The sequence below is a fragment of the Zingiber officinale genome, chromosome 4A (assembly GCF_018446385.1).
Source record: "Zingiber officinale cultivar Zhangliang chromosome 4A, Zo_v1.1, whole genome shotgun sequence".
In the NCBI taxonomy this organism is placed as follows: domain Eukaryota; kingdom Viridiplantae; phylum Streptophyta; class Magnoliopsida; order Zingiberales; family Zingiberaceae; genus Zingiber; species Zingiber officinale.
In genome coordinates this window covers 100,687,483-100,710,604 of record NC_055992.1, presented here as the reverse complement: position 1 = coordinate 100,710,604, position 23,122 = coordinate 100,687,483, and the positions used below count along the sequence as shown (strand labels likewise).

Here is a 23,122-nt window from a genome sequence, read left to right as displayed (position 1 = left end):
CGGCTGTTGGCGAAGTGGTGCTGGAAGGCAGTTCGGAAGTCTTTGAAACTTCATATCGAGCCATCCGGCAGCCTTCTGAACCATCACTGTGTCAATCGGGAAAAAGTCATGAGAAAGACTCTGCACTTTATTTTGTCCATGTATTCTTACCGTGACAACGGGGTGGGTCCCTTATCACCGCATCAAATATATTAATTTACATCATTGATTTTATTTTGTACACTAAAATAATTGTATTATACCACTTTTATATGTTTTTATGTTTTAATTGTGGATACTGGATAGTGTCTGATATTCTCCGCCCCTGTGTATTAGAACCTTCCTATGCCTTCTTTTCCCCGAGATCGGATCAAGCGCACGGAGCAGCGGCAGCAGAAATGCAAGCGTTGCTGTGCCAAATTCCCTCCCGCTGCAATGCGGGCCAGCTACGGCCGCTGGTTGCCGCCTCCTCCTTGCCGCCTCCACCGATTCCCGGAGCCCTAAGCCCTACCTCGTGCCGCTCTTATCACCGCCTGAATCTCCCAACTCCTCCCCTTCTCCAAGGCCTCCTTTCTCCCGCTACCCCCGCGTTTCGAAGCTCCGCATCTCCGCTCCTCGAGCCCAACCGCGGGATTTTGGTGCGAGCCTCCGCGGGGCTACCTTCGTCCGATGCTGAATCCGAGAAGGCAAAGCTCGCGCAGGTTCGCCGTTGTTTTCCTTTCCTGCTAATAAATAATCTCATCTTGATTTATCAATTCAGGAGAAGTTTTTCGATGGATTCTAAGATTCTAACCACGAGATCGCTTCCATTCTTGGTGAAAAACAAAGAGACAGAAACAGAAACTTGCAAATGATTTTTATTCGTTGATAGTTAGACTTGTTATACAATTTGTCGAGGTGCGATACATGGTTACTTAGAGGAGGTGGCTTTTATGCGTCCATGAAGTAGAAACTAGTAGTTGAGGACTTTAGGTAGCAAGATAGAGATCACAGGAAGTAGTCTTCTCTTTCTAACCTATGTATATTGTCAGATTTGACCCATCAGGTTTGTCTCCTTTTATCGGCATTGTGTTGGTTACTATTAATAACTGATGATTTGCTTCAAACTATCCTAGTATATGAAACAAGTAATGTTGTCATAGGCAAAATGGAGATCAGAGAAACTAAAACTTGTGCATTGACAAAGAATGAAGAGGAACCATAGTACATGAATGAAAAAATAATAGATCCTCTATGGTACTTAGTTTGCAAATAAGAAGTCGTATGGAGAAGATTATAGTAACATTAAAGTTGGACAAGATGAAGAGGAATATGGACTTAGAGTGCAAGTGCAACTGTGTAGGTAACCATACATTAAATTGAGACCTCTGCAGGACTGGATTTGCCCCAATTTTGATATCATTATGTTGCTAGCAATGAGTTAAAGAAATTGGTGTGATAAATATGAGTATCTTGACAATGATGTCTATTATTACTAAAGACACTGGAGAATTAGAACCATTTTTTATTTTGGAGTAGTGTTTGATTGATGATAAATTGAGATAATTTCTTTTGAGGTTATTTTGATGGGTTAAACTATTTGAAGAAGATGAGAAACTATGCGCTGTGGTAGATTAGAGGTGCTGATCAATTGAAAAACTTGAAGAATGACTGGAAACAAGATATTGAGGGGTATATCACCGATGGGGCTTAGTTCAACCAGGAACAATTAGATTTCTGAAACATTTTATTTTGATAATTCATATTTGATTTTTTTTCATGCAATTATTCTTTGAACTCTTATTCTGTCCCCCTACAACTTCTTTTATGCATGTGAAATTTGAAAGGCTGATGATTTATTGAAAAAAACTTGAGCTATTTTGAAAAGGATGATCTACACATATATTTACTCGTGGATGCCCCTCACTTGTGTGTGATCGGTCTGGAATGCACCAACCCAAGCCCAATAAGTTGGCCTACTTAACTTAGCTGACAACAACTGGGGATATTAGATATATGTTGATACTTGCCAGGTTCAAAATAGAGGACCCTTCTCTAATACCACTCATTCGAAAGAAAATACTCTTAACATATATTTATAACAATGCCTTTGATTAACTTTGCATACAGTATCACATTTAATATTTTGTTTTGCTTCTAATTTTTGACCAGGTCTCCAAGAGATTAGAGAACACATCTAGATATTTTAAGCGTTTGGGGAGTCTAGGATTCTGGGGGCAGCTAGTATGCACTGTTGTATCTGCTGTTATTTTGTCATTCTCCTTAGTTATCACTGGGAAGGTTACTTCACCTGTCACATTTTACACCACTGCTGGTGGTATTGTAGCTGCATTTATTTCAGTCTTTTGGTCATTTGGTTACATAAGGCTTTCAGAAAGACTGCGAAGAACTGCAAATGATCCTGCAAAGGTGATCCCTTTCACAAAGTTCAATTCTTTCTATGGAACTTACCTGCATATAGTGGGAAAGTAGCTTAATCTCTTCGATATTCATTCCATATTTTTATCAATGATTTTTTATGATCATTATCTGGTTAGATTTGAGATATACCTGCTTGGCCTTCATTGCATTTCCGTCATCAATATTTGTTCTTTTGCATTGTTTACTTATAGTCTTAAGAAAGATGAAAATAAGTACTCCAACTTTCTACATCTTGAAAACTTCAAGACTATTAGATATCCTTTGCTTTTATTTTTAAAATAAAATCTCAGTATTCAGGTCTTTGAATGTTACCTATACAAATTGGTTAGCTGAGAGCATAAATGCACATTTTTTCAAATGGGATAGTGATTAATGTTGCATGTATTTTTTATTTTATTTATTTTTTTACTTTGCATGAGATGTAATTTAAACTAAATTTTAAGGTAACTTAAACCTAGGCCAAGAGGATGTAGCAAAATAGGATTAATAAGTAGCTCCATATGATACATGGCATTCAATTGTCAGTAAGGAGTCTTGCTTTTTATCATGTCCGCTTTGCGTTGTAGAACTTTATCTAGTGAAGATCATATTCTTTTTGGTTCATTTATTTAACTTACTCTTGAGACTGTTTTCCAGGCTCCTCCAAGAGCTGATGTAGTGAAAAGTTTGAAAAATGGCATTGTGTTAAACCTTCTGGGAATGGGTTCTGCAATTCTTGGCATGCAAGCAACTGTTGGGTTATTGGTTGCAAAAGCACTTACTACTTCAGCAGTTCCTTACAACCAGATGTCTGCTGGTCAGAGTCCTGTGTTGGCCTTGGATGTCTTCTTAGTTCAGGTAATAGTGAATTTTCCTTGCGGCTTTTTACTCAGCTCATATCTCTCTCTTAGGACATGCACTGATACACCACTTAGATGCCAAACAAATGCTTCTCATATGTATGCCATACATTTTGGCACTGTAACATGAGTGATAATTGGTGAACAAGCTCGTTGAGTTTCATGTACATAGCTTCTGAATTGAACTTGTCAGTAATATAGATGAATCATAAATGCCGCAGATATTTCCATTTGATACAACAACTAAGCCTTATCTCACTAGGTGGGCTTGGATATATTCCCATTTGATACCTGGCAGCTAATATTGTTAAACTAGGTTCATTAAACTTGGGTTAGTTGTGTTGTGTTGTGTGGGTTTTAGACCTAGATGAAGCTAGTGTTTCTAAATTCGGTCTAGACAGCAGTTCAATCTGATCATTCACATAAGAGCCAGGTGACGGTTCAATCATAAAAAAATCAGCGTACGGGAGGTAGGATATCTTAGTCACGACCCTAACCAGCTTCTTGGAAACATTTCATTGGATTGCTTACCATTGACTTCTACATATTTTATCCTGTGGCTCAGGGAAATATAGTTAAAGGGTTGATTGTCTCAACAGGCTAAGTTAATAATCAGTACTAGGGCCGCTTTTGGTGCTAGATATTCTGTACGATTTTATTTCGCTATTTGTTAACTTTGGGCCTTCATGAGCAATTCAAGCCTAACATTAAGAAGCTTGTAACTCCTTATTTAGTCCATGTTGGGTTTGGTCAGCATGCTAGTTAATGCAACTTTGATAGATCTTCTACCTTTGACTTGTGGTTATAAATTTTCAGTCATGTCCAAGTATATCAAGTTAATGGTGGCCAGGTTTTCAACAAAATATTTTGGCGGTATTCTCATGGAAAGTAGTAGTTGGACACTAACGATTTTTATTTCAACAAATTTAAAATTGATTCTATTCATAAAAGCATAATTTAACTAGTTGAGAATAACAATCAATTCTAAGAAGTAATCTAAACTCACCATCGATAACAAAATGCAAATAATATTAAGTTTCTAGCACTTTTGATAAAAAAAAAAATGGGGATTACTCAAAGATCGTCTAGCTAGATATCTGCTTTGTCTAACAAGCTTGAGCAGAATCTTTGAGCTTTGTTAAGCTTTTAACTGATACTTATACTGAGCATGTTCAAGTTCAGTTCATCATTGAGCTTGGGTTTAGCTTTTGGCTGATTCTTATACAAGCGTGTTCCAACTCAGTTCATCTTGGCTATATTCATGGAGCTCTAGGACTATCATGCACTTCAATAAATCTGCTAATATAGCAATTGTATTGTTCATATCCAGATCCAAGAGCATAACAAGAAAGTTTCACCTTTCTGCTGGATTTATACAAAATTATTATTGGTCAATTGGAAATGATAATCCTCAGGCCTGTAGTTGAATATTTAGATAAGAGTTTACTTGTGTGACTCTATTACTTTCTCATTTTGTTTTCGGTACACATATATACTCCGAGATAAAAATTTAGATATTAGTGTTCAATTACAGGACAAAATCACACATTTTAGTTCATTTGAAAACTCAAGCATTTCTTAGGCACAATCAACAAGCATCAGATCAACACCTGCTTTATGCCTCTAACAAATTTATACTTGAGCTTTTTCACTGAACAAATACAGTTTCTAAACAATGATATTCTAAAAAAGTTTACTCTGCTTGCTTATCTTATGAGTCATTTAATAGGCTTCTGCCAACACGATCCTCTCTCATTTCTTGGGGCTTGTGTTCTCGCTGGAACTACTGCGATCAGTCACGTTGCCGCATCTGGAGGCTGTTTCCATTCCAAAAGCTGCTTAGCTAGGCCATTTTCTGGTCCTGAACGATGTGCTTCCTTGCAGTAGGTACTACTTCTAGATCCAGTTATTTTTTTGTTTGCCCTCTTTTGTGCTGATTGAGTTGAACAATCTTAAAGTTGATCAAACGTCGCTTTTACGATTCATTTACAGTCTGTCTTCGTGTTATTTTTAGACATTTATGGATATTCTTACGTCCTTTTAGCATCGCCGCAACTTAAAATTTCATAATGTATTTATTTAGTGTGTGCATCCTATTTCTAGAATTAAGGTGTGGCGTAATTCTAAAGTAGATATATTGGAAGATAAACTCATAACATTCCTTGTTATGAGTCCTAAAATATTAGAGTCAAGCCAATTGGTTAGGCTGTTGCGGTCAAGTGGGCTGGGTCGGTAAAATGAGTCAATCGGTTTGAGTTGGTCCTGTCAAGACAATTCGGCAAGGAAATTGGGTGACTAAAATTGGCTGCTGGACCCAACAGACCAGTTGAACATGCTGCGGAGGCCAGTCAAGTCGATCGAACCTAGTAGGTTGAGCGTGATGGTCCTGTCGAATGGCTTCTCTGACCTGATCAGATCGAGTGAGGGAACAAACTATACTTGGTAGGCAGACATGTTGGACCAAGCAGGCCAATGAACTAGGCTGTGCAGGCAAGTTGAATGGAGGTTTGGATTCAAATTTTGATGCTTCTAATGGTTGAATCGTGATAATAGAAGATTGGGGCGGTACAGTGGTGGAGGTATGGGGTGTTGTCACATGAGGTTTTCAAGTCGAAACTCGGCGCGTCCGAGTATGTCTTCCCTCATGCTTTAGTAACTTGTAATAATGACTAATAGTCATTTGTGATTTATTTTCTCTGTGTTACCTTAGGGATGGGTTAACGGAGCGTTGGAGATTGCCTTTTGCCACGTGATAATAGAAGATGAGATGGAATTTAATGCAAATAAAATCCAAGTCATGATGGTTGACCGAACCACAGAGAATTTTGTTGGAGTGGTTGTTGATGGTAAACGGGAGTTTTGTATGACCAACTTTGTGATCAATTTGGCTTGTGAAGTTCCAATTGACAATGCCCACAATTTATAGTTAATTGTAATTGTATATGAGTCAAGAAATACAATTAAATATAACTTAAATCATTACTTTGTTTTTCACATTTATTAATTTCTAGTTTAGATGTTAATCCATACACTTTTAATTTCTAACACGTGTCGCTATGGTTCCGCATGCATGCCTATTTTTCTCAATAACATATTCCAACTTTATTTAGTCAAATTTCTTGCCACAATTTAATCAACCCTATCTCACCATTTTCCCCCTTTTCTACTAAATTCAAATTTTGTTTTTGTTTTTTTTTTCCCATTTCCTTATTTGATTTTAACTCTCAATTCAAACCCTCATAATTCCACCTAATGCTCAAACTTGGATGCTTCCTCCTTGGAATAACTCAAGAGTCAAAATAAAACCCTTCCCGTAGATCCCTATATAATCCCCAACACTTAGTAGTCACTTCGCAATACTAATATTATCGCTTAGATACCGTTTCCATTGTGGCACCTAACCATGGATACGCAAAGCAAGGTCTTGTTCTTCATCTTCCTCTTATTTGCGAGTGAATTTGTCTTCCCAGCGCAAGCTAGGCCCCTTAAAGTTCATGAAGACGTTGATCTTTTGAACACTATAGATCATTCGATCGGTGTCCAATTACTCGAAGGGATCAAAATCGAAGGTCAAAGCGGAAGCCAGGGTTGTACTTTCGTAAAGTACCGTTTGGATGGAGTAAAGAAGTCAGGACCGAGTCCGGGAGATGGTCACTGATTTTGTTAAGCAGAATCGATTTCTTGTTAACATGTATTTTGCTTTTTTGTTTTTATGAATATGAATATTACAAGTATATAATGTAATAGATGGGGAAAAAAAAGAAATAAATATCTTATGAGTAATTTATATTGCCTACTGCTAACTTTGCCATGAGCCTAATCATGTCATGCTTGCACGACTTTGCACGACAAATAATGTCTAACTTAAGCACATCGCAAAGCATCTGGACACGTGATTTCATGTAAGGCGAAAACGACTTAGAACGACATATCAAGCTTTAGTAAACTTATATCAACAAATTCAATTTCGAAATAGGCTTGTTTAATTGTCATTAAGAAATGATATGCAAAGTGAAAACGATTTTACAAATAAAATTTCAAAGGAATTGTTGTCGCAACAAGTATTTAAGATGAAGATTTTAGGGCCATATAGGGTTGTTAAAGGTAAAGTACATGCTAAAAGAGTGTAATTTGTTAGTGCAGATTAAATTATCGGTGTAATTTAGGTTTTGATAAATATTGAATGATAAAAGAGTTAAGTTAGATATTTTGTGATCTAATTACTTTACCGAGTATGTTGCAATTGACAAGTCCGAAAGACCGGACATCATGTTGAAATTTAGCTAGGTCCACGGGATCGGATAGTCAGTGAGAAGTCCAGATAGGTCAACGGGTCGACCGAATATCTGGTAGAAAGACTAGTTGGGTCCGCGGGACCGGATAATCGGTAGAAGTCCAGTTGGGTCTGTGGACCGGACAGTTATTATGAAGACCTGCTGGGTTAAGAGGCTAGTCAACCAACAACAAATTGATAAGTAAAGGTAAGTCACTGGAGGAGAGTGACTAAATGAGAATGCGTCCAGGTTGAGGGATAATAGGTATCGGTCCAAGTTAGGTTCATTTTGGATCCTTAATTTGAAACCTTGACTAGTTTATGGTTATAGGAGGACAGGAGCTAATTACTATTTCTTATTATCATTGTGTTAACTTTGTTTTGCAGGTTAGATGTTTTAGATTTTGACTAACACAACTTGCAGTGCAAAAGGAGCAAAAAACCTTCGGATGAACAGTACCCGAAGGTGCCTTCATGGCTTGAAGGTGTCTTTCAAGGGATAAATTTTGGACCCCGTTGCAGATAAGACATAGCGAAGTAGGGGTCAAATTTACCATATTGAGGCGCCTTCAATGGCTATGAAAGGCGCCTTCCATGCCCTATTTAAGGCAGTCTCGATCAAACTTCATTTAACAACTATTATATGAGCTACTATGCGTTTATTTGATGTTCCGACTGCTCCGACTTCTTGCTGCGAAGCTGTTGCGCTCGACAACTGCTCCGAGGACTTCCGAGGTCGGCAGATCAACACTGACACTCGTGCACTTTCACTTTGATCTCTACGTGTCGGTAACAAGGTAAAAAATTTTTTGTACTTAATTTATACAAACGAAAACGGTAGTCTATTACACTTTTTCAATATCTTTGTACTCGATCTCCTCTTCCGGAGGTACTAGAATAGGTTTGTTAGTGGATTGCCCATTGATAAGTTCGCGGGACATGAGTCTTGGAGTAGGAGTCGTCAAAGGCTTCGAACCAAGTAAACTACTTGTGTTCATATTATTTTTTCGTTTGTCTATTCTCTTATTCCGCTGCGTTCGTATGTTGATTTAAAAATTGAAAAGAACGAGATTTTCAAAACCATGTGATTCACCCCCCCTCTCACGTGCGACTCGATCCAACAAGTGGTATCAGAGCAGGTTCTACTTTGAATTGGTGCAACCACCAATCAAACCAGGGGGAATTGTTTTCGAATTTGGTTTTTTGTATTCAATTTGAATGGGTAGAATTTACCCTTTCAAATAACAATTTCTCATTCACTTTTTAACTCGAAGTTGGTGCAACACCGCTCGAGTTCTTCAAAATTTCTTACTTTTCATATAAAACTCTGCTAATTCAAGACCAAGTATTGATACATTTCTTTAGTTTTCTATCTACAGCTCTAAATGGTTCAAAACGAAGGGTACAACACCGTTCATCCTCCACTTTTCAACGGAGACGATTTCCCATACTGGAATAAACGGATGGAGGTGTACCTGAAAACTAACTTCGATCAATGGTTCAGCGTCACCAAAGGGTACAAGACGCTAATTGACACCGGAATTCCAATAAACCAGGAAAATTAGAATCCGGAAATGAAGAAGAAGGCCCAGATTGACTTCAAGGCCCTCAACACAATCTAGTGCGGGTTAACAAAGGAGGAGCTGAATTGCGTCGACCCATACGAAAACGCCAAAGAGCTATGAGACAAACTCATTAAACTACACGAGGGAACTAACGCTGCAAAGGTAACAAAAAAAGATATATATATATTTAAATAAATTATTTAATATAAAAATGCAAGAATGTGAGACTGCCAATTAGCTACATGTAAGGATGAAGGACATCCTCAACGGACTTCACATGATCTGCCATCAGATGGAGAATCGTGATCTTATAAGGTACGCTCTAAACGCATTTCCTCGAAATGCATTGTGGGCATCCATCATGGATGCCTATAAGATTTCGAGAAACTTATCCAAGTTAAAGTTAGATGAATTTTTTTTATGAATTGGAGCTACACGAATAGACTAACGCCAAACCCGAGAAAGATGTTGCTTTTATTGCAGAAACATTGAAAGAAAAATTCAGAACCAAGCCAGAACTTGAAGTTGAGTTTGACCAAGACTCAGACGATGAAAAATACCTAGTGAGCCTAGTAAGGAAGATGTTTACTAGGAGAAAGAAGAACTTTCTCAAAAAGGACCTGCAGAAGATTAACTCCACTTCTAACTCCAACAACAAGTCAAACATCACATGCTTTGGATGCAACAAGAAGGGACACTACAAGATCGACTACCCGAATCTCAAAAGGAAGAAAGCCCTCAAGGTAACTTGGGATAAATCGTCCGCAGAGGAATCAGACAACGATGAACTAAGACATACCAACTACCTCACACTGATGGCGTACATACCAAAATCGAAAAGCGAATCAGAAAACGGGTCCTAACCCGAATCAAGCCACGAGCCCGCATTCGTTTCGGAAGGTTCCGATGAGGTACAATCTACTTTAAGCAAAAGATTTTTTTTAAACTATTGCGTGCTTTACATAAGAAATTGACTGTATCTGAAGATCAAATAAACGAACTAATCAAAGAAAATAAAATACTTAATAATCAACTAAATTCAGATTCAACAACTGAGTTAATTCAAGCTGAAATCCAAATTCAAGTTGCAAAACTTGAAGAAGACAATTCTAGATTGAAAGACGAAGTAGTTGAATTAAAGGAACTACTAGAGAAATTCACAACTAGATCCAAGTACCTTGACATGATACTTGGATCACAAAGAGCTGTGTACAATAAATCCGGACTTAGATACAAGTCTAGCTCAACTAACAAAACCTTTATATTTCTGGTAAATCAAAATAAAAAATCAAACTAAGGTCCGAGTTCCAAAAGTGTGCCTAACTACGCAAGTAGGAGTCAATCAATACTATGTCCCTACAAACAAAATTTACTATATCAATCAAAATAAATCAAATAACTCACTCTCAACCTCCAAAATTAAACCTTCAATAAATTCAAACCAAAGGAATAAAAAAAAATTAAATCAACCTAAATTAAGTAGAACCAAAATTAACCTAAACTCCAACTATAACTAAGTTTAATATAATTATAAAAATTGACACGAATCTAAAACTTAAATTTAGCTCAATAATTTAGGAGGAGATTCCAAATTAGCTGGCACCTCCAAAATAATAGTTTATCTGGCTGAATAATTAGGACTAAGTTAAATAAAGACAAAAGTTTAACTTGATAAACGGTACTGAAAAAGTTTTAGATGATAATAGGTTAGGGAAGCTTTGTCTATGCATGTCTAGAAAGATATAACTTTGGCCTGGTGCATTTAGTTGAGTGAAACTAATTGAAATTACTCCTTACTAATCCCAACCGGTTAGACCAAAGTTTTGTTATTAAGTTCAGTGGATAGGAGGACTATTTGAAAATTTTCGAAGGCATGATTACTCTAATGATGTCCAGGTGACTCACTATAGCTTAGAAGTTTATCAAAGAATTTCTACTTGTTGAACCCAAGACTAAATTTGAATCTAACACAAAATTAAATCCATTTCTGAAATTAAACTTAACTTATCTCAGAAAATTATAGGATTTCCTGATTGAAAATATAGATCGGGTGAGATGATTAAGAATTTGAAATTAAAATTAAAATAAAATAAAATAAAATAAATTAAAATTAAATTAACTAAAATAAATTAAAGTTAATTAAATTAAATTTAATTAATTAAAATAAATTAAATTAAATTAAATTAATTTAATTTAATTAAAAATTAATTAAATATATTAAATTAATTAAAAATAAATTTAATTAGAATTAATTAAATTAAATTAAAATAAAATTAATTAAAGTAAATTAAATGAATGAAAATAAATTAAGAATTATACTTAAAAGCTTAATCCTTAATGTAGTTAATGACTCCTACCTTTTGTAGAAAGCCAAATGGATATTGGGTAGTGGTTATTCCAGACACATGACTGAGAATCACATCAAGTTAGCTTAACTAGCATACAAAAACTTAGGAACAGTTGCCTTTGGAAACAATGACAAACTCAATGTAATTGGGATAGGTAATATCAAACTCAAAACTAACTTTATTATTAAAAAAGTATTACTTGTTGATAATTTCAAATACAATCTATTTATTATTAGTCAGTTGTGTGATTCTGGATATAAGGTTAGGTTCTTATCATCTGAATGCTTAATTAAATACATAGATAATCCTAATATAAATCTCAAAGGGCTTAGAAGGGACAACATCTATATAATTAACCTGACCATCTTTTCACTTAAGTGTCACTTGACCCAAAAGGAAGAAATCTGGTTATGACATAGAAGAATGTCCCACACCAACTTTAGAAACTTAACAAAATTAAATGGATTAGTTAGAGACTTACCAAAATTACCCAACTTAGATTCAATAATCTGTAATGCTTGTCAACAAGGAAAGCAAACCAAGTCAATACACAAATCAACTAATCAAACTCAAACTAATGCAATACTAGAATTACTACATCTGGACCTATTTGACTCCCATGGAATCAAATCCATAAATGGAAGTTTTTATTGCCTAGTAATAATAGATGATTACTCAAGATTCACCTGGGTAAAATTCTTAAAAAATAAAGATGAAACTTTTGAAATCTTCAGTAATTTTTGCAAACAAACTAAAAATAAAAAAGATAAAAAAAAATTAAACGAATTAGAAGTGATAACGGAGGTAAGTTTAAAAATCACAACTTTAATCAATTTTGCAATGAAAATGGGTATCATTATGAATTTTTCTACCCTAAAACACCCCAACAAAATGGAATAGTGGAAAGAAATAATAGAACCCTACTTGAAGCCTCCAGGACAATGCTAAACGAATATAAACTTCTAAAATATTTTTGAGCAGAAGCTGTTAATATAGCACGCTATGTACAAAACAAAACCACAATAAATAAAATAATAATAAGACTTCATTCGAACTCTATTATAAGAACATACCCAATATCAACTATTTTAAAGTATTCAGATGTATAGTCTATATATTAAATGTAGGAGCGTAGTGTGCTAGGGGGGCGAATAACACTCGTGACTAATTCGTTCATTTTAAAATAATCGAGTAAATCACAGCGGAATAAGAACAATTAAAGAAAAACAATGACACAAGTTGGTTTTACTTGGTTCGGAGTGTCACGCCCCAGAGGAGTCCCTGCCAGACAAAAATTTCGGTAGCATACCCCCTGTACCGGTGACAATCTGAAGCATACATACATACAAAATACATCAACCACATATGACTGAAATATATTGTCAACCACGCAGTTATATATATTCAATCCACTCGGCTGGAAATAAACAAAATAAACAACCACGCAGTTAATAACAACCCACACGGTTGGAAATAAACATAACGGAAATCACAAAGAAATATGAATGTATGACTAACAAAAGTCATTAACCACAAAACCTGTAACCACCGGACTAGACTCCAAACCCACATCAACTTACAAAAAAAAATGCAAAATCAGATCCCCGTGCCAATCTTCGACATTAAGGCTGAGCGTGCGCTCATTAAATGCATCGAATGACCGAACGCCACGTGGCGAACTGTCATCATCGTACGGCGGCGGCGGTGTGGTGCTTTGATGGGATCGAGGCGGTTCGAAATGGACAGCGCGATGTGCACTTTGATTCCCGTGACCTGGATCCAACGGCGGAGGCCGCCCGACCCCCGCTATATAAAATCTTCGCTCTCTCCTATTCCCCTCACTTGTTTTCGCGATTTCTACCCTTGTCTCTGGTGTTTCGGTGCTCCGGCGATTCCATTCCTGCTTTCCGACGCTTTCCGACGCCTCTTCCTTGATCCTTTTTCCTCGCGGTAAGGCTCTATACCTTTTCTTTCTTATTTCTGGTGTTTACTCCGTATTTCTCTCCCCAGTTTCAATCCTTGAAACCTCTTTTCGCTTGCTGTTGTTTTTCTCCTGCCTTTTTGATTTCTTCCGATCGGCCCATGGCTAGCTCTTCCCATCCCGAAGACCAGTCCCTTGGCCCTTGGTACACTACCATGCAGTCACGATTTGATCAGCGTGACTTTGACACTCTAACCGATAATTTTGAAATCCCTGAAGATTTCTTTTATATCTATGGTGAATTTTTAAGTAAGAAAATGTTTTTTTTAAAATTCTCTAAGTAAGACTTCCGCTGTGTTAAGTATGTATGTGTCGCAAGTAACCCCCGTCGCCTTAGCAGGAGGGGCGGAGCGTTACAACTTTGATATCTGCTAACTATGCCCTTGGCAAAACAGATTTATGATCTCGTGCATAGCATACATTAGGCTTCCGACAGCCGAAGCATAAAGAACTGCCTTCATTTCCTCTATCTCCTTTGATGTATACGGAGACATTTCTTTAGATAAAGTTCCTTCATGCCAAAAAGGTAAGAAACCTTTATTGGAGTTTTGCATGCTTAAAACGAGCAAGGATTTTTTCGATATATGAAGCTTAGGATAAGTAAAATATTCTTTTCTTGCGATCCCTTATTACTTTGATCCCAAGAATATATACATTCTCTCAAGTCCTTCATATCGAATTGTTTGGACAACCATACCCTAACTTCTGACAACATTTTGATATTGTTTCCAACTACCAAAAATGTTATCTACGTATAGTACAAGAAATACCACCACGTTTCCATCACACTTTTTGTATACAAGACTTATCCGGTTACTAAATGTCATCCCTGTGAAAAGCTGAGCGGATTAGGTGTGCCTGAAGGCGCCGCCCGGCTAGGCTAACAGTCCAGTCAGTCGGACTAATCGCCTCCTTCGACTAGAGTTGAAGGGGAGGCAAGTGATCCGGTTGTAAGAACAGGGGCCCCCCGTCCGGTGGAGTCAACGCCACGTGGAAGTCAAAGTGGCAGGTGGCCGGTCGGAGAGGGGTGGGTTCGACTGGCCGGGCGGCCGTCCGGTGTCTAGTTGATGGTTAAAGGCGCCCTGTCGAAAGTCAGGATTCCGGCGCTCAGCGGACAAGATCGCAGGGTCGATCGGACTGCACGCTCGACCAAAGCCATCAGGTAGCATACTGCTAATAGTCTCCACAAAACACGTGATTGAGAATCTCCCTAAGTAAACCACCGTATATGTCCGGCCGGATGTCGCGGAAGCTGGCCGGCCGGACGCCCTCCAGGGAGTAAGGGCAAAAGGACAAGTGACATCTTTTTCTGACAGCGGGTATGTTCCACATGTAGGCCATACTCCAAATCTTATGACAGGGGGTTCCGCTGTCCCATCGAGGACATGCTTGGACTGTAGCAGTATGGGTCAGGTAAGCTCGCTGACATGCCCTTACTGGGGTATGGGCCACGGACACGTGTACACCTCGGTATGTGTACACTCGCTTCTCCGCTGCCCTATATAAAGGCCCTCATCCTTCGCCGGAGGTACGCGTTCTAATATTTGGAGAGCCACTTTTTCACTGCTTGCTTGCCTGACTTGAGCGTCGGAGGGTCGTCGCCGGGAACCCCTTCCCGGCCCGACTACAATTTAGGTTAGCGCAGAGGAAATAAACGTAGAAACGAAAATGGAAAAGGGCAAACCTCAAACGCAACGATATAACGAGGTTCGGAGATGATACTCCTACTCCTCAGCGTGTCCGTAAGGTGGACGAATCCTATCAATCTGTCGGTGAATGAGACCCCGAAAAACTGGCTAATAAGAACTCCTTCTGGGTGGAGAAACCTCGCCATAATCTCTTTTGCAACAGCAATAAAGGAGTACAAGAAATAAAGCAAGAAACATGGATAATATAAATGTAAATACACTCTACCAAGTTTGCTTGCCTTCTTCTCGTCGACTGGAGTCCGTTGATGAAGCAGCAACTTCACGGATGATGCCAACAGCAGCTGATCAACCAGTCGAGGGAAGCTCACACGAAGCTTCAGCAAAGAGGAGCTCAACAAAGCTCAAATCGCAGTAAGGAGGAAGAGCAAGAACCGTTCCTATAGAGGCCCTCGACCTCGATATATATCCTGCACCTGCTGCACTTGTGAAGAAGACAAAGAGCAACACAGAAATCTAGCCGTTGTGTCGCAACGGCTAGGCATGGACCGATCAGGCTCCACCTTGATCGGTCTGGGAGCCATCTAATCGGTCTGTGGACCAATCAGGCCCTAGGCTTATCGGTCCCCAGACCGGTCAGCCATCTCTGTGAGGGTTGGCTTTAAAGCCTGATCGGTCTGTGGACCGATCAGGCAACGATCAGTAGCTTCCTGATCGTTTTCTGATCGGTCTGTGGACCGATCAGATAACCTACAGCGAACCACTGTTTGGTTACTGATCGGTCACCAGACCGATCAGATAAACCTGAGTATCACTGGATCGGTCACCAGACCGATCCAATGCCTTAGAGCTTCCCAGCCCTAAATCCTAAAGCCTTCCCGGTCTAGAGAACGAGATACTGAGCCCTCTCTGACCTAGTCTGGAGAAACGAGCTACCGAGCCCTCTCCGACTTCCATGTCCGGTCCAGAGAACGAGCTACCGAGCCCTCTCCGACTTCCACGTCCGGTCCAGAGAACGAGCTACCGAGCCCTCTCTGACCTAGTCTGGAGAACGAGCTACCGAGCCATCTCCGACTTCATCTGCTCCAGAGAACGAGCTACCGAGCCCTCTCTGACTTAGTCCGGAGAACGAGCTACCGAGCCCTCTCCGACTTCATCCGGTCCAGAGAACGAGCTACCGAGCCCTCTCTGACCTAGTCCGGAGAATGAGCTACCGAGCCCTCTCCAACTTCATCCGGTCCAGAGAACGAGCTACCGAGCCCTCTTTGACCTAGTCCGGAGAACGAGCTACCGAGCCCTCTCCAACTCTGTCTGGTCCAGAGAACGAGCTCCCGAGCTCTCTCTGACCTAGTCCGGAGAACGAGCTGCCGAGCCCTCTCCGACTTCGTCTGGTCCAGAGAACGAGCTCCCGAGCCCTCTCCAACTTCCCATGCCAAGCTTCCATACTTGGACTTCTCCCGTGCCAAGCTCCCTGCTTGGACTTTTCCGTGCCAAGTCTCCATACTTGGACTTTTCCCGTGCCAAGCTCCCTGCTTGGACTTTTCCGTGCCAAGTCTCCATACTTGGACTTTTCCCCGTGCCAAGCTCCCTGCTTGGACTTTTCCGTGCCAAGTCTCCATACTTGGACTTTTCCCGTGCCAAGTCTCCATACTTGGACTTTACCCGTGCCAAGTCTCCATACTTGGACTTTATCGAATCAAGTCAACTCAAGTCGGGTCAACCAGATCAACCTTAACTGAAGGTTGCACCCACAATCTCCAAGTTTGTATTCTTGTCAAACATCAAGATACAACTTTTCTATTCTCGTCAAACATCAAAATACAACTCGAGTCAAGTCAACTCGAGTTGGGTCAATCAGGTCAACCTTGACCTAAGGTTGCACCAACAGATTGTGCGTGGAGGTGGCACCCCCACGACCACCAAGAGGTGATGGTTACTTCTAGCGATGGCAATAAGAGGCTTGTGTCGCAATAGAGGTGGCTCAGCACGCCACAACTTGAACAAGGTTGGTGACGTCCGACAATGGCATCCGATGAGAAGGACGGTGGCTATAACAAGCTGTGGTGTGGTCTTTGAGACGTCGCGCGGCAGGCAATGGAAGGCGACGCGGTGGCTCGAGGCTGTGGCAGTCCATCGAGATGTGCAATAGTGGTGTCATCGCATAGCGTTGTCGACGATGGCAGCGTAATCGCACGTCGGCAGATGGGAGGTCATCACCGGGAACAAACGAGACGTGGCATCTGCTTAGGTGTGGGCAGTGTCAGTGTACGGTGCCGCGGTAGCGTCGGATTACACTGCGGAGCAGCGGCAGAGGAGAACGGTGTGACGACGAACCGCCACCGGTGCTTACGGGGGTAGGGCTGCTCTCCATGGCTGGAGGAGGGGTTCTCGGTGGACGGTAGGAAGGATGCGACTGTGGTCGAGCGCACAGCGCCGGTGTGCGCGTGCGAGAGGAGGCGACCACAATTAGATTAGCGAACTTAGGGTTTAATAATGAAAAGCCTAACTTTATCTCAATCAACTCCTTTAAATAGGGTATTTCAAAACAGGCTTTAAATCCTACCCGTTGATCCTTATAAAATCTAAAACGTGTCATTTAAAATCTAAAAAAAATTCATAAAATTCTATAAATTCATAGAATCTTACTTCCTGATATATTATCCACTAAAACCCATTTATTTCTCTTAAAATCATTTAATTACATTAACATTTAATTATTTTAAATCTTTGTTATATTTTGATGTATTACACGGAGCCTGTGATGACTCCTACTTCAAGGCCACACTCGTTGAGTGTTTACTTTGGGCAATTCACTATCAATCCGAAATATTACAAACGAGTACAATAATTAAAGTGTTATCAAATATTATACTGACAACAATGATGTTTAAATTGAGAGCTTCTGGTCGTCGGAGAGTGTTATGACTTCGCAGGATCGTCTTGTTAGCAGCACACGGAAGAAAGATTGCAAGTTTCAGATCTGTGCTATGCATCAATTTGTGACCTACTTATATAGGGTCATTGAAGGCGCCTTCAAGCTCCTTGGAAGGCGCCTTTAACGAACTCTAATCCCCCCAATCTCGGTCGTCGATAAGCTCCGTTGTGGTCGCTGATTATCCACTCAAAGGTGCCTCCAAACATGGAGGGTGCCCTCCATCCAGCATCCAAGGCACCTTCAGCATCCTTAGAAGGCGCCTTCTGCCCTGCTCCCTGCACAGTTGCAGCCATGGCGCCCAAGGTGCCTCCAACAGCCCGGAGGCACCTCGGACACTGTTCATCCGAGTATCCCTTGGGCAACTTCATTCCTGCAAGGTATATTAGTCCATAAACAAAGTATATCATACAAAACCAAGTTAGCACATTAATATAAGATAAATACAAGTATTTGACAGTCACCGGATTGTCTGGTTTTGACTTCGAGTTTCTCGGAACCCCTAGGTCGAACCAAAGTCTATTGTTCCATCTTAGGAGAAATTACTCCTCTCGGGAGAAATTACTTGTTGCCAGATTAATCCTCCAGATCAACTGGACTTTTGCTTAGCGTCCGAAGCTTCCGGTCTTCATGCTGGACGTTCGCTCCATAACCCGTCCAGACTTCCACCTGGTTCATGACATCAGGATTTCAATCTAGAGTCCCCGACTCTAGGATTTTGCCTGAAGCGCTCGACCCGTCAAGACTTTCCACCTAGAGTTACCACCCCCTAGGATTTTTCACCTTCCTAACCGCATCTAGGACTTTTCATCACTTAGGGTTACCACCCCCTAGGACCTAGGGTTACCACTCCTAGGGTTTTCCACCTGCCTAGAATCCACTAGGACTTTTGCCTAAGAACACTTAGGACTTTCCTACAATCTCATTCAAACTTGTCAGACAACAAATAATCTTAATTTTGAACTCTTTGACATAATCAAAACATAGGTTCGATCATTTGGTGCTTTCCGCACCAACATTAAATACAAGAGAACACTTAGGTAAATTTACCTCAAAAGTAGAAAATGATATTTTTGTAGGTTACTCATTAAACAATAGAGAGTACAGAGTCTATAACAAAAATACACTAAGAATTGAAGAAACTATAAATGTAAAGTTTGAGGAATCTACCCTAAACTTAGAACAAACTCAGATTCAACCAATTGATTTTATAAGAGGTAGCACAAGTTAAGGGGGAGTAAGTGAAAACCTAAGTCAAGAATATGAAGAAGAACATCAACCACAAGAAAATGAACCAACTAGAATAATAAGAGTTAACCCAAGTCATCCACTTGAATAAATAATTGGCGACCCAGACTTAAGAGTCCAAACCATATCAACCTTTAGAAATATAAGCCAAATAGTTTTAATCTCTAACACCGAACCCAAAATAATAGAAGAATCATTAAGTGATCCAGATTGGATCTTAGCTGTAACACCCACGAAATTATAAAATAGGTATATGAATATTATTTTCCTTAGAGCATAAAGAAATGATAAGAATAAAAGAAAAAGGAAAACAAAAACAAAAGAAAATTAGAATAAGAAGAGGTGAGGTCAAGGATTGAACCTTGAACCTCCCACAATTTATGGAGATAAATTGATGAATGATAACCATTATGATAAGGAGAAATAATTGGATAGAAAGGAATGAAAAATTTAGTTAAAGGAGAAAAGAAAACTAAGCAAAAAGAACAAGAGAAAACCAAGTTGCTTACCTTCTTTTCCCTCTTGGTTAAGAAAAGGAGCAAGCAAAAGAAGGATTTACTACTTCCCTCCCTCTCTCTATTTTCGTGGGAATTAATGGAGTGGGGGAAAAGAGGAGTTGAGGGAGTGAATGAGGACATGTTTCATGGGCAAGGGAATAAATAGATTGGGAGAAGAAAAATAAGGGATTAAATCATTTCTTCCTCCTTCCTCTTTCTTCTTCATTCCTCACCGAACCAAGAACTCCCTCCCTCTCCTTTGCCCGAGAGCTAAGCTAATCTTCTCTTCAAGAAAAACTAAGTTTAGAGAGGAGACCTTCAAAATCTATCCCTTTCAAGCAAGAGGAACAAAAGGAGGTACAAGAAGAAGAAGCTCTCTCCTTCCTTGGCACCTAGGATACTTTTCTTCTTAAGAAAAACCACAAGCGAAAGGAGGTAAGCTTCCCCTCACATGTGGTACAATAGTTCATATGGTTTTCATGAAGATAGATTGCTTAAAAACCTAGGGTTGCTTCATGGAAATTTCGGCCAAGATAAAAAGAAGAATTTAAGGAACTTTAAAATTCAACTAGATGTGCTCAATATATTTCTTATGATATGTATTTTATGGTAGGAGGTTAACCTAATGTTTTTATGCTAGAATGTTTAGTTAGAACTTAGATTTATGATCTTAGATTCTCGGCCAAGCATGAACAAAAGAACTAAGCGTATGACTCAAACTAAGCATGCTCCCTTGTTCTTATGATATGTGCCCTATGATAATAGTGTTGTCAACATTTTCTTCCACTTGTATGTTGATTTGAACTTCAGCTTCAAGCTCATGAACATTCGGCCATGGTAGAACTAAGGGATTAGAAGAGCTTTAAACCTAAAACTAAGCATGCCATGATTTTTCCCTAAGATAAAAATATGAAGCTAATATGATATGCCCATGAGTTATGTTGATTTGAACTTTATTTCATGTTTATGAAGATTCGGCTATGTTGAGATATGAGGCCTAGGGAAAGTTTAAAACAAGTTTAAGATGCTCATGGCCTTCTTGATGAAAAGATATGAAACTAACTTGATGTCCTTATGCTTGTTTGTTGCATAGAAATTTAGTTACATGCTCTACAACTTTCGGCCACACAAGGTTTTAGGACCTAGGATGTTTAGAACTTAAACTAAGTTTGCTCATGTTATTCCTTGTAATAAATGCCATGAAATTTATGTAGGGTTTACATGCTTTTATGGCACATGAAAACTAGTCTATGCCTTACATGTTTCGGCCACCTTTAGGTTAAAGGCCTAAGGAAACTTAGAACCCAACTTAGATATGCTCATGATGTTCTTGTAATAAATACTATGAAATTACTTATGGTTTTCATACTCTTATGCCACTAAAAACCTAATTCCCATGCTTGATAAGTTTCGGCCACCTTGGATTAAAGGGCTTAGGAAGTTTGGAACTTGAACTAAATGTGCCTATGATGTTCCTCATGATATGTATTATGATATGGATTTAAGGTTCAACACTTTCATGCTACTTGTAACCTAGAATCATACTTGCTAGGATTCGGCCATGTTAAGGTTAAAAGCTTAGAGAACTTAGAACCCAACTAAACATGCTCAAGTTGTTTCTTATGATATATGATATGACATTAGTTAGGGTTTACATGTTTATATGTTGCTTATAACCTAATTTGAGGCTTGATGGGTTTCGGCCATGATATAAGTAAAGACCTAGGAAGCTTGGAACCCAAACCAAATATGCTTAAGGTGTTCCTTATGATATAAGATGTGATAAAGGTTTAGGGTTCACATGCTCTTATGTTGCTTGCTAACCTAGGCTACAACTACCTGTTTCGGCCAACCACATGACCTTTGGGTTAGAGACCTACTTATGTTTTTTCCCATATGCTTCATATGCAATGCTTATGATATGATAGGAATATGATATGCTGCTATACTTATGTATGCTTATGATCTATGTATGATGATGTGTTATGTGCCCAAGTTTATGATGTGCCATGTGCCTAAATTTATGATATGCTATGTGCTTAAATTTATGATATGCTATGTGCCCAAATCTATGATATGCTATGTGCCCAAGTTCATGATGTGCTGTGTGCCCAATTATGCATGTGATCATGATGTGCTGTGTGCCCAAAAATTCATGATGAGCTGTGTGCCAATTATACATGCTTTATGTTATGCCTAAGAGTTGCTTCCCTATCAATTGGGACTAGGAGCACTCTTCATGATATGATTATGACATGAATGATAGGTTAAGAATTAAAGATATGTATGACATGCTACTTTACTTTTAAGGCTTGTACCAAGGGTGAGCTCCATAAGTGCCCCGGGGTCGATGGACTAAGAAACAGGCCTCGTTAGGGATGGGCTCCTAAGTGCCCCTAGGTCGATGGACTAAGAAACGGACCTAGTATGTATGCCTTGTAGGGTTCAAGACTTGCTACCTTGAACCTACATAGGACGCCCGCATTTATGTATGTGGTACAAGCCGGGGCCCCCCTTATGTTGAGATTATGTTTAAGTATGTATATTATAAGTTTTCAAAAGACATGTTGCATATGTTTTCATGATACATGTTTAGAAATTCACCTTGCATATATCTTATGATTATGCCATGATATTTATGATGATGTTATGATATGTCAGGGTGCATTTGATGATTATGTTATGTTATGTTATGTCATGATACCTTACGATTATGTTACGATATGCCATGATATGCTACATGCTATGATGAAATTGTCTCCATGTGTTATGTCTTGTGATTTTGATATGTTATATGATTTTTGTGAGTAGGAAAGGAACTTACTGAGCCATGAGTGCTCACAGCTTACTTTCTTGTACCACAGATAAAGGCAAGGAATGGATGAACTAGGGGAGCAGCAGGAGGGGCTAGAAGGATGTGTGTGGTAGTAGCTTGGCTAAAGGAGAAAGACCTGCGTTTGTTTAATAAGAACTATGCCTAGTTTATGTTACTGCATTATGACTCTTTGACATTTAATTTTGTGTTTGGGTATTATGACCTAAAAATCATATTAAGTATGCTATGTGGTTTTATACGTCCAGTTGATTAGTCATGGTGATTTTAAAGAAAAGAAAAGTTTTAAAACCTATAAGTAAGACTTCCGCTGTACTAAGTAAGTATGTATGAGTAAAGTAACCCCCGCCGCCTTAGCAGGAGGGGCGGGGCGTTACATTAGCTATGCAGAAGAATTGACCCAATTTGAAAGAAATAAAGTATGAGATCTAGTTCTATTACTGGAACCTAAAAAATTAATAGAAACAAAATGAGTTTTTAGAAACAAATTAAATGAATAAGGGGAAGTTGTTAGAAACAAAGCCAGATTAGTAGCAAAAGGCTTTAGTCAGGTTGAGAGA

The 23,122-nt window shown here is 39.2% G+C and overlaps 1 protein-coding gene across 3 annotated transcripts; it reads left to right on the top strand.

Annotated features, from left to right (window-relative positions):
- The first annotated feature begins 309 nt into the window (after positions 1-309).
- On the top strand, positions 310-22,655 carry LOC121970350 (protein TIC 21, chloroplastic-like). 3 transcript variants are annotated; one of them, XM_042521006.1, is made up of 5 exons: positions 310-680; positions 2,131-2,388; positions 3,037-3,237; positions 4,969-5,126; positions 22,594-22,655. In XM_042521006.1, the coding sequence occupies exons 1-4, from the start codon at positions 378-380 to the stop codon at positions 5,080-5,082; spliced, it is 876 nt and encodes a 291-aa protein (XP_042376940.1). In that variant the 5' UTR covers positions 310-377; the 3' UTR covers positions 5,083-5,126; positions 22,594-22,655. The 3 variants fall into 3 exon arrangements, with proteins under 3 accessions (XP_042376940.1, XP_042376939.1, XP_042376938.1); XM_042521005.1 differs by lacking the exon at positions 22,594-22,655 and adding an exon at positions 5,950-6,218; XM_042521004.1 differs by lacking the exon at positions 22,594-22,655 and having other exon boundaries at positions 4,969-5,224.
- The last annotated feature ends 467 nt before the right edge of the window (positions 22,656-23,122 follow it).

Coding starts and splice junctions, on each gene's coding strand:
- LOC121970350 (XM_042521006.1), top strand. CDS start 378: ATGCAAGCGTTGCTGTGCCAAATTCCCTCCCGCTGCAATGCGGGCCAG. Junction 2,389..3,036: donor CTGCAAATGATCCTGCAAAG/GTGATCCCTTTC, acceptor ACTGTTTTCCAG/GCTCCTCCAAGAGCTGATGT. Junction 3,238..4,968: donor TGGATGTCTTCTTAGTTCAG/GTAATAGTGAAT, acceptor GTCATTTAATAG/GCTTCTGCCAACACGATCCT.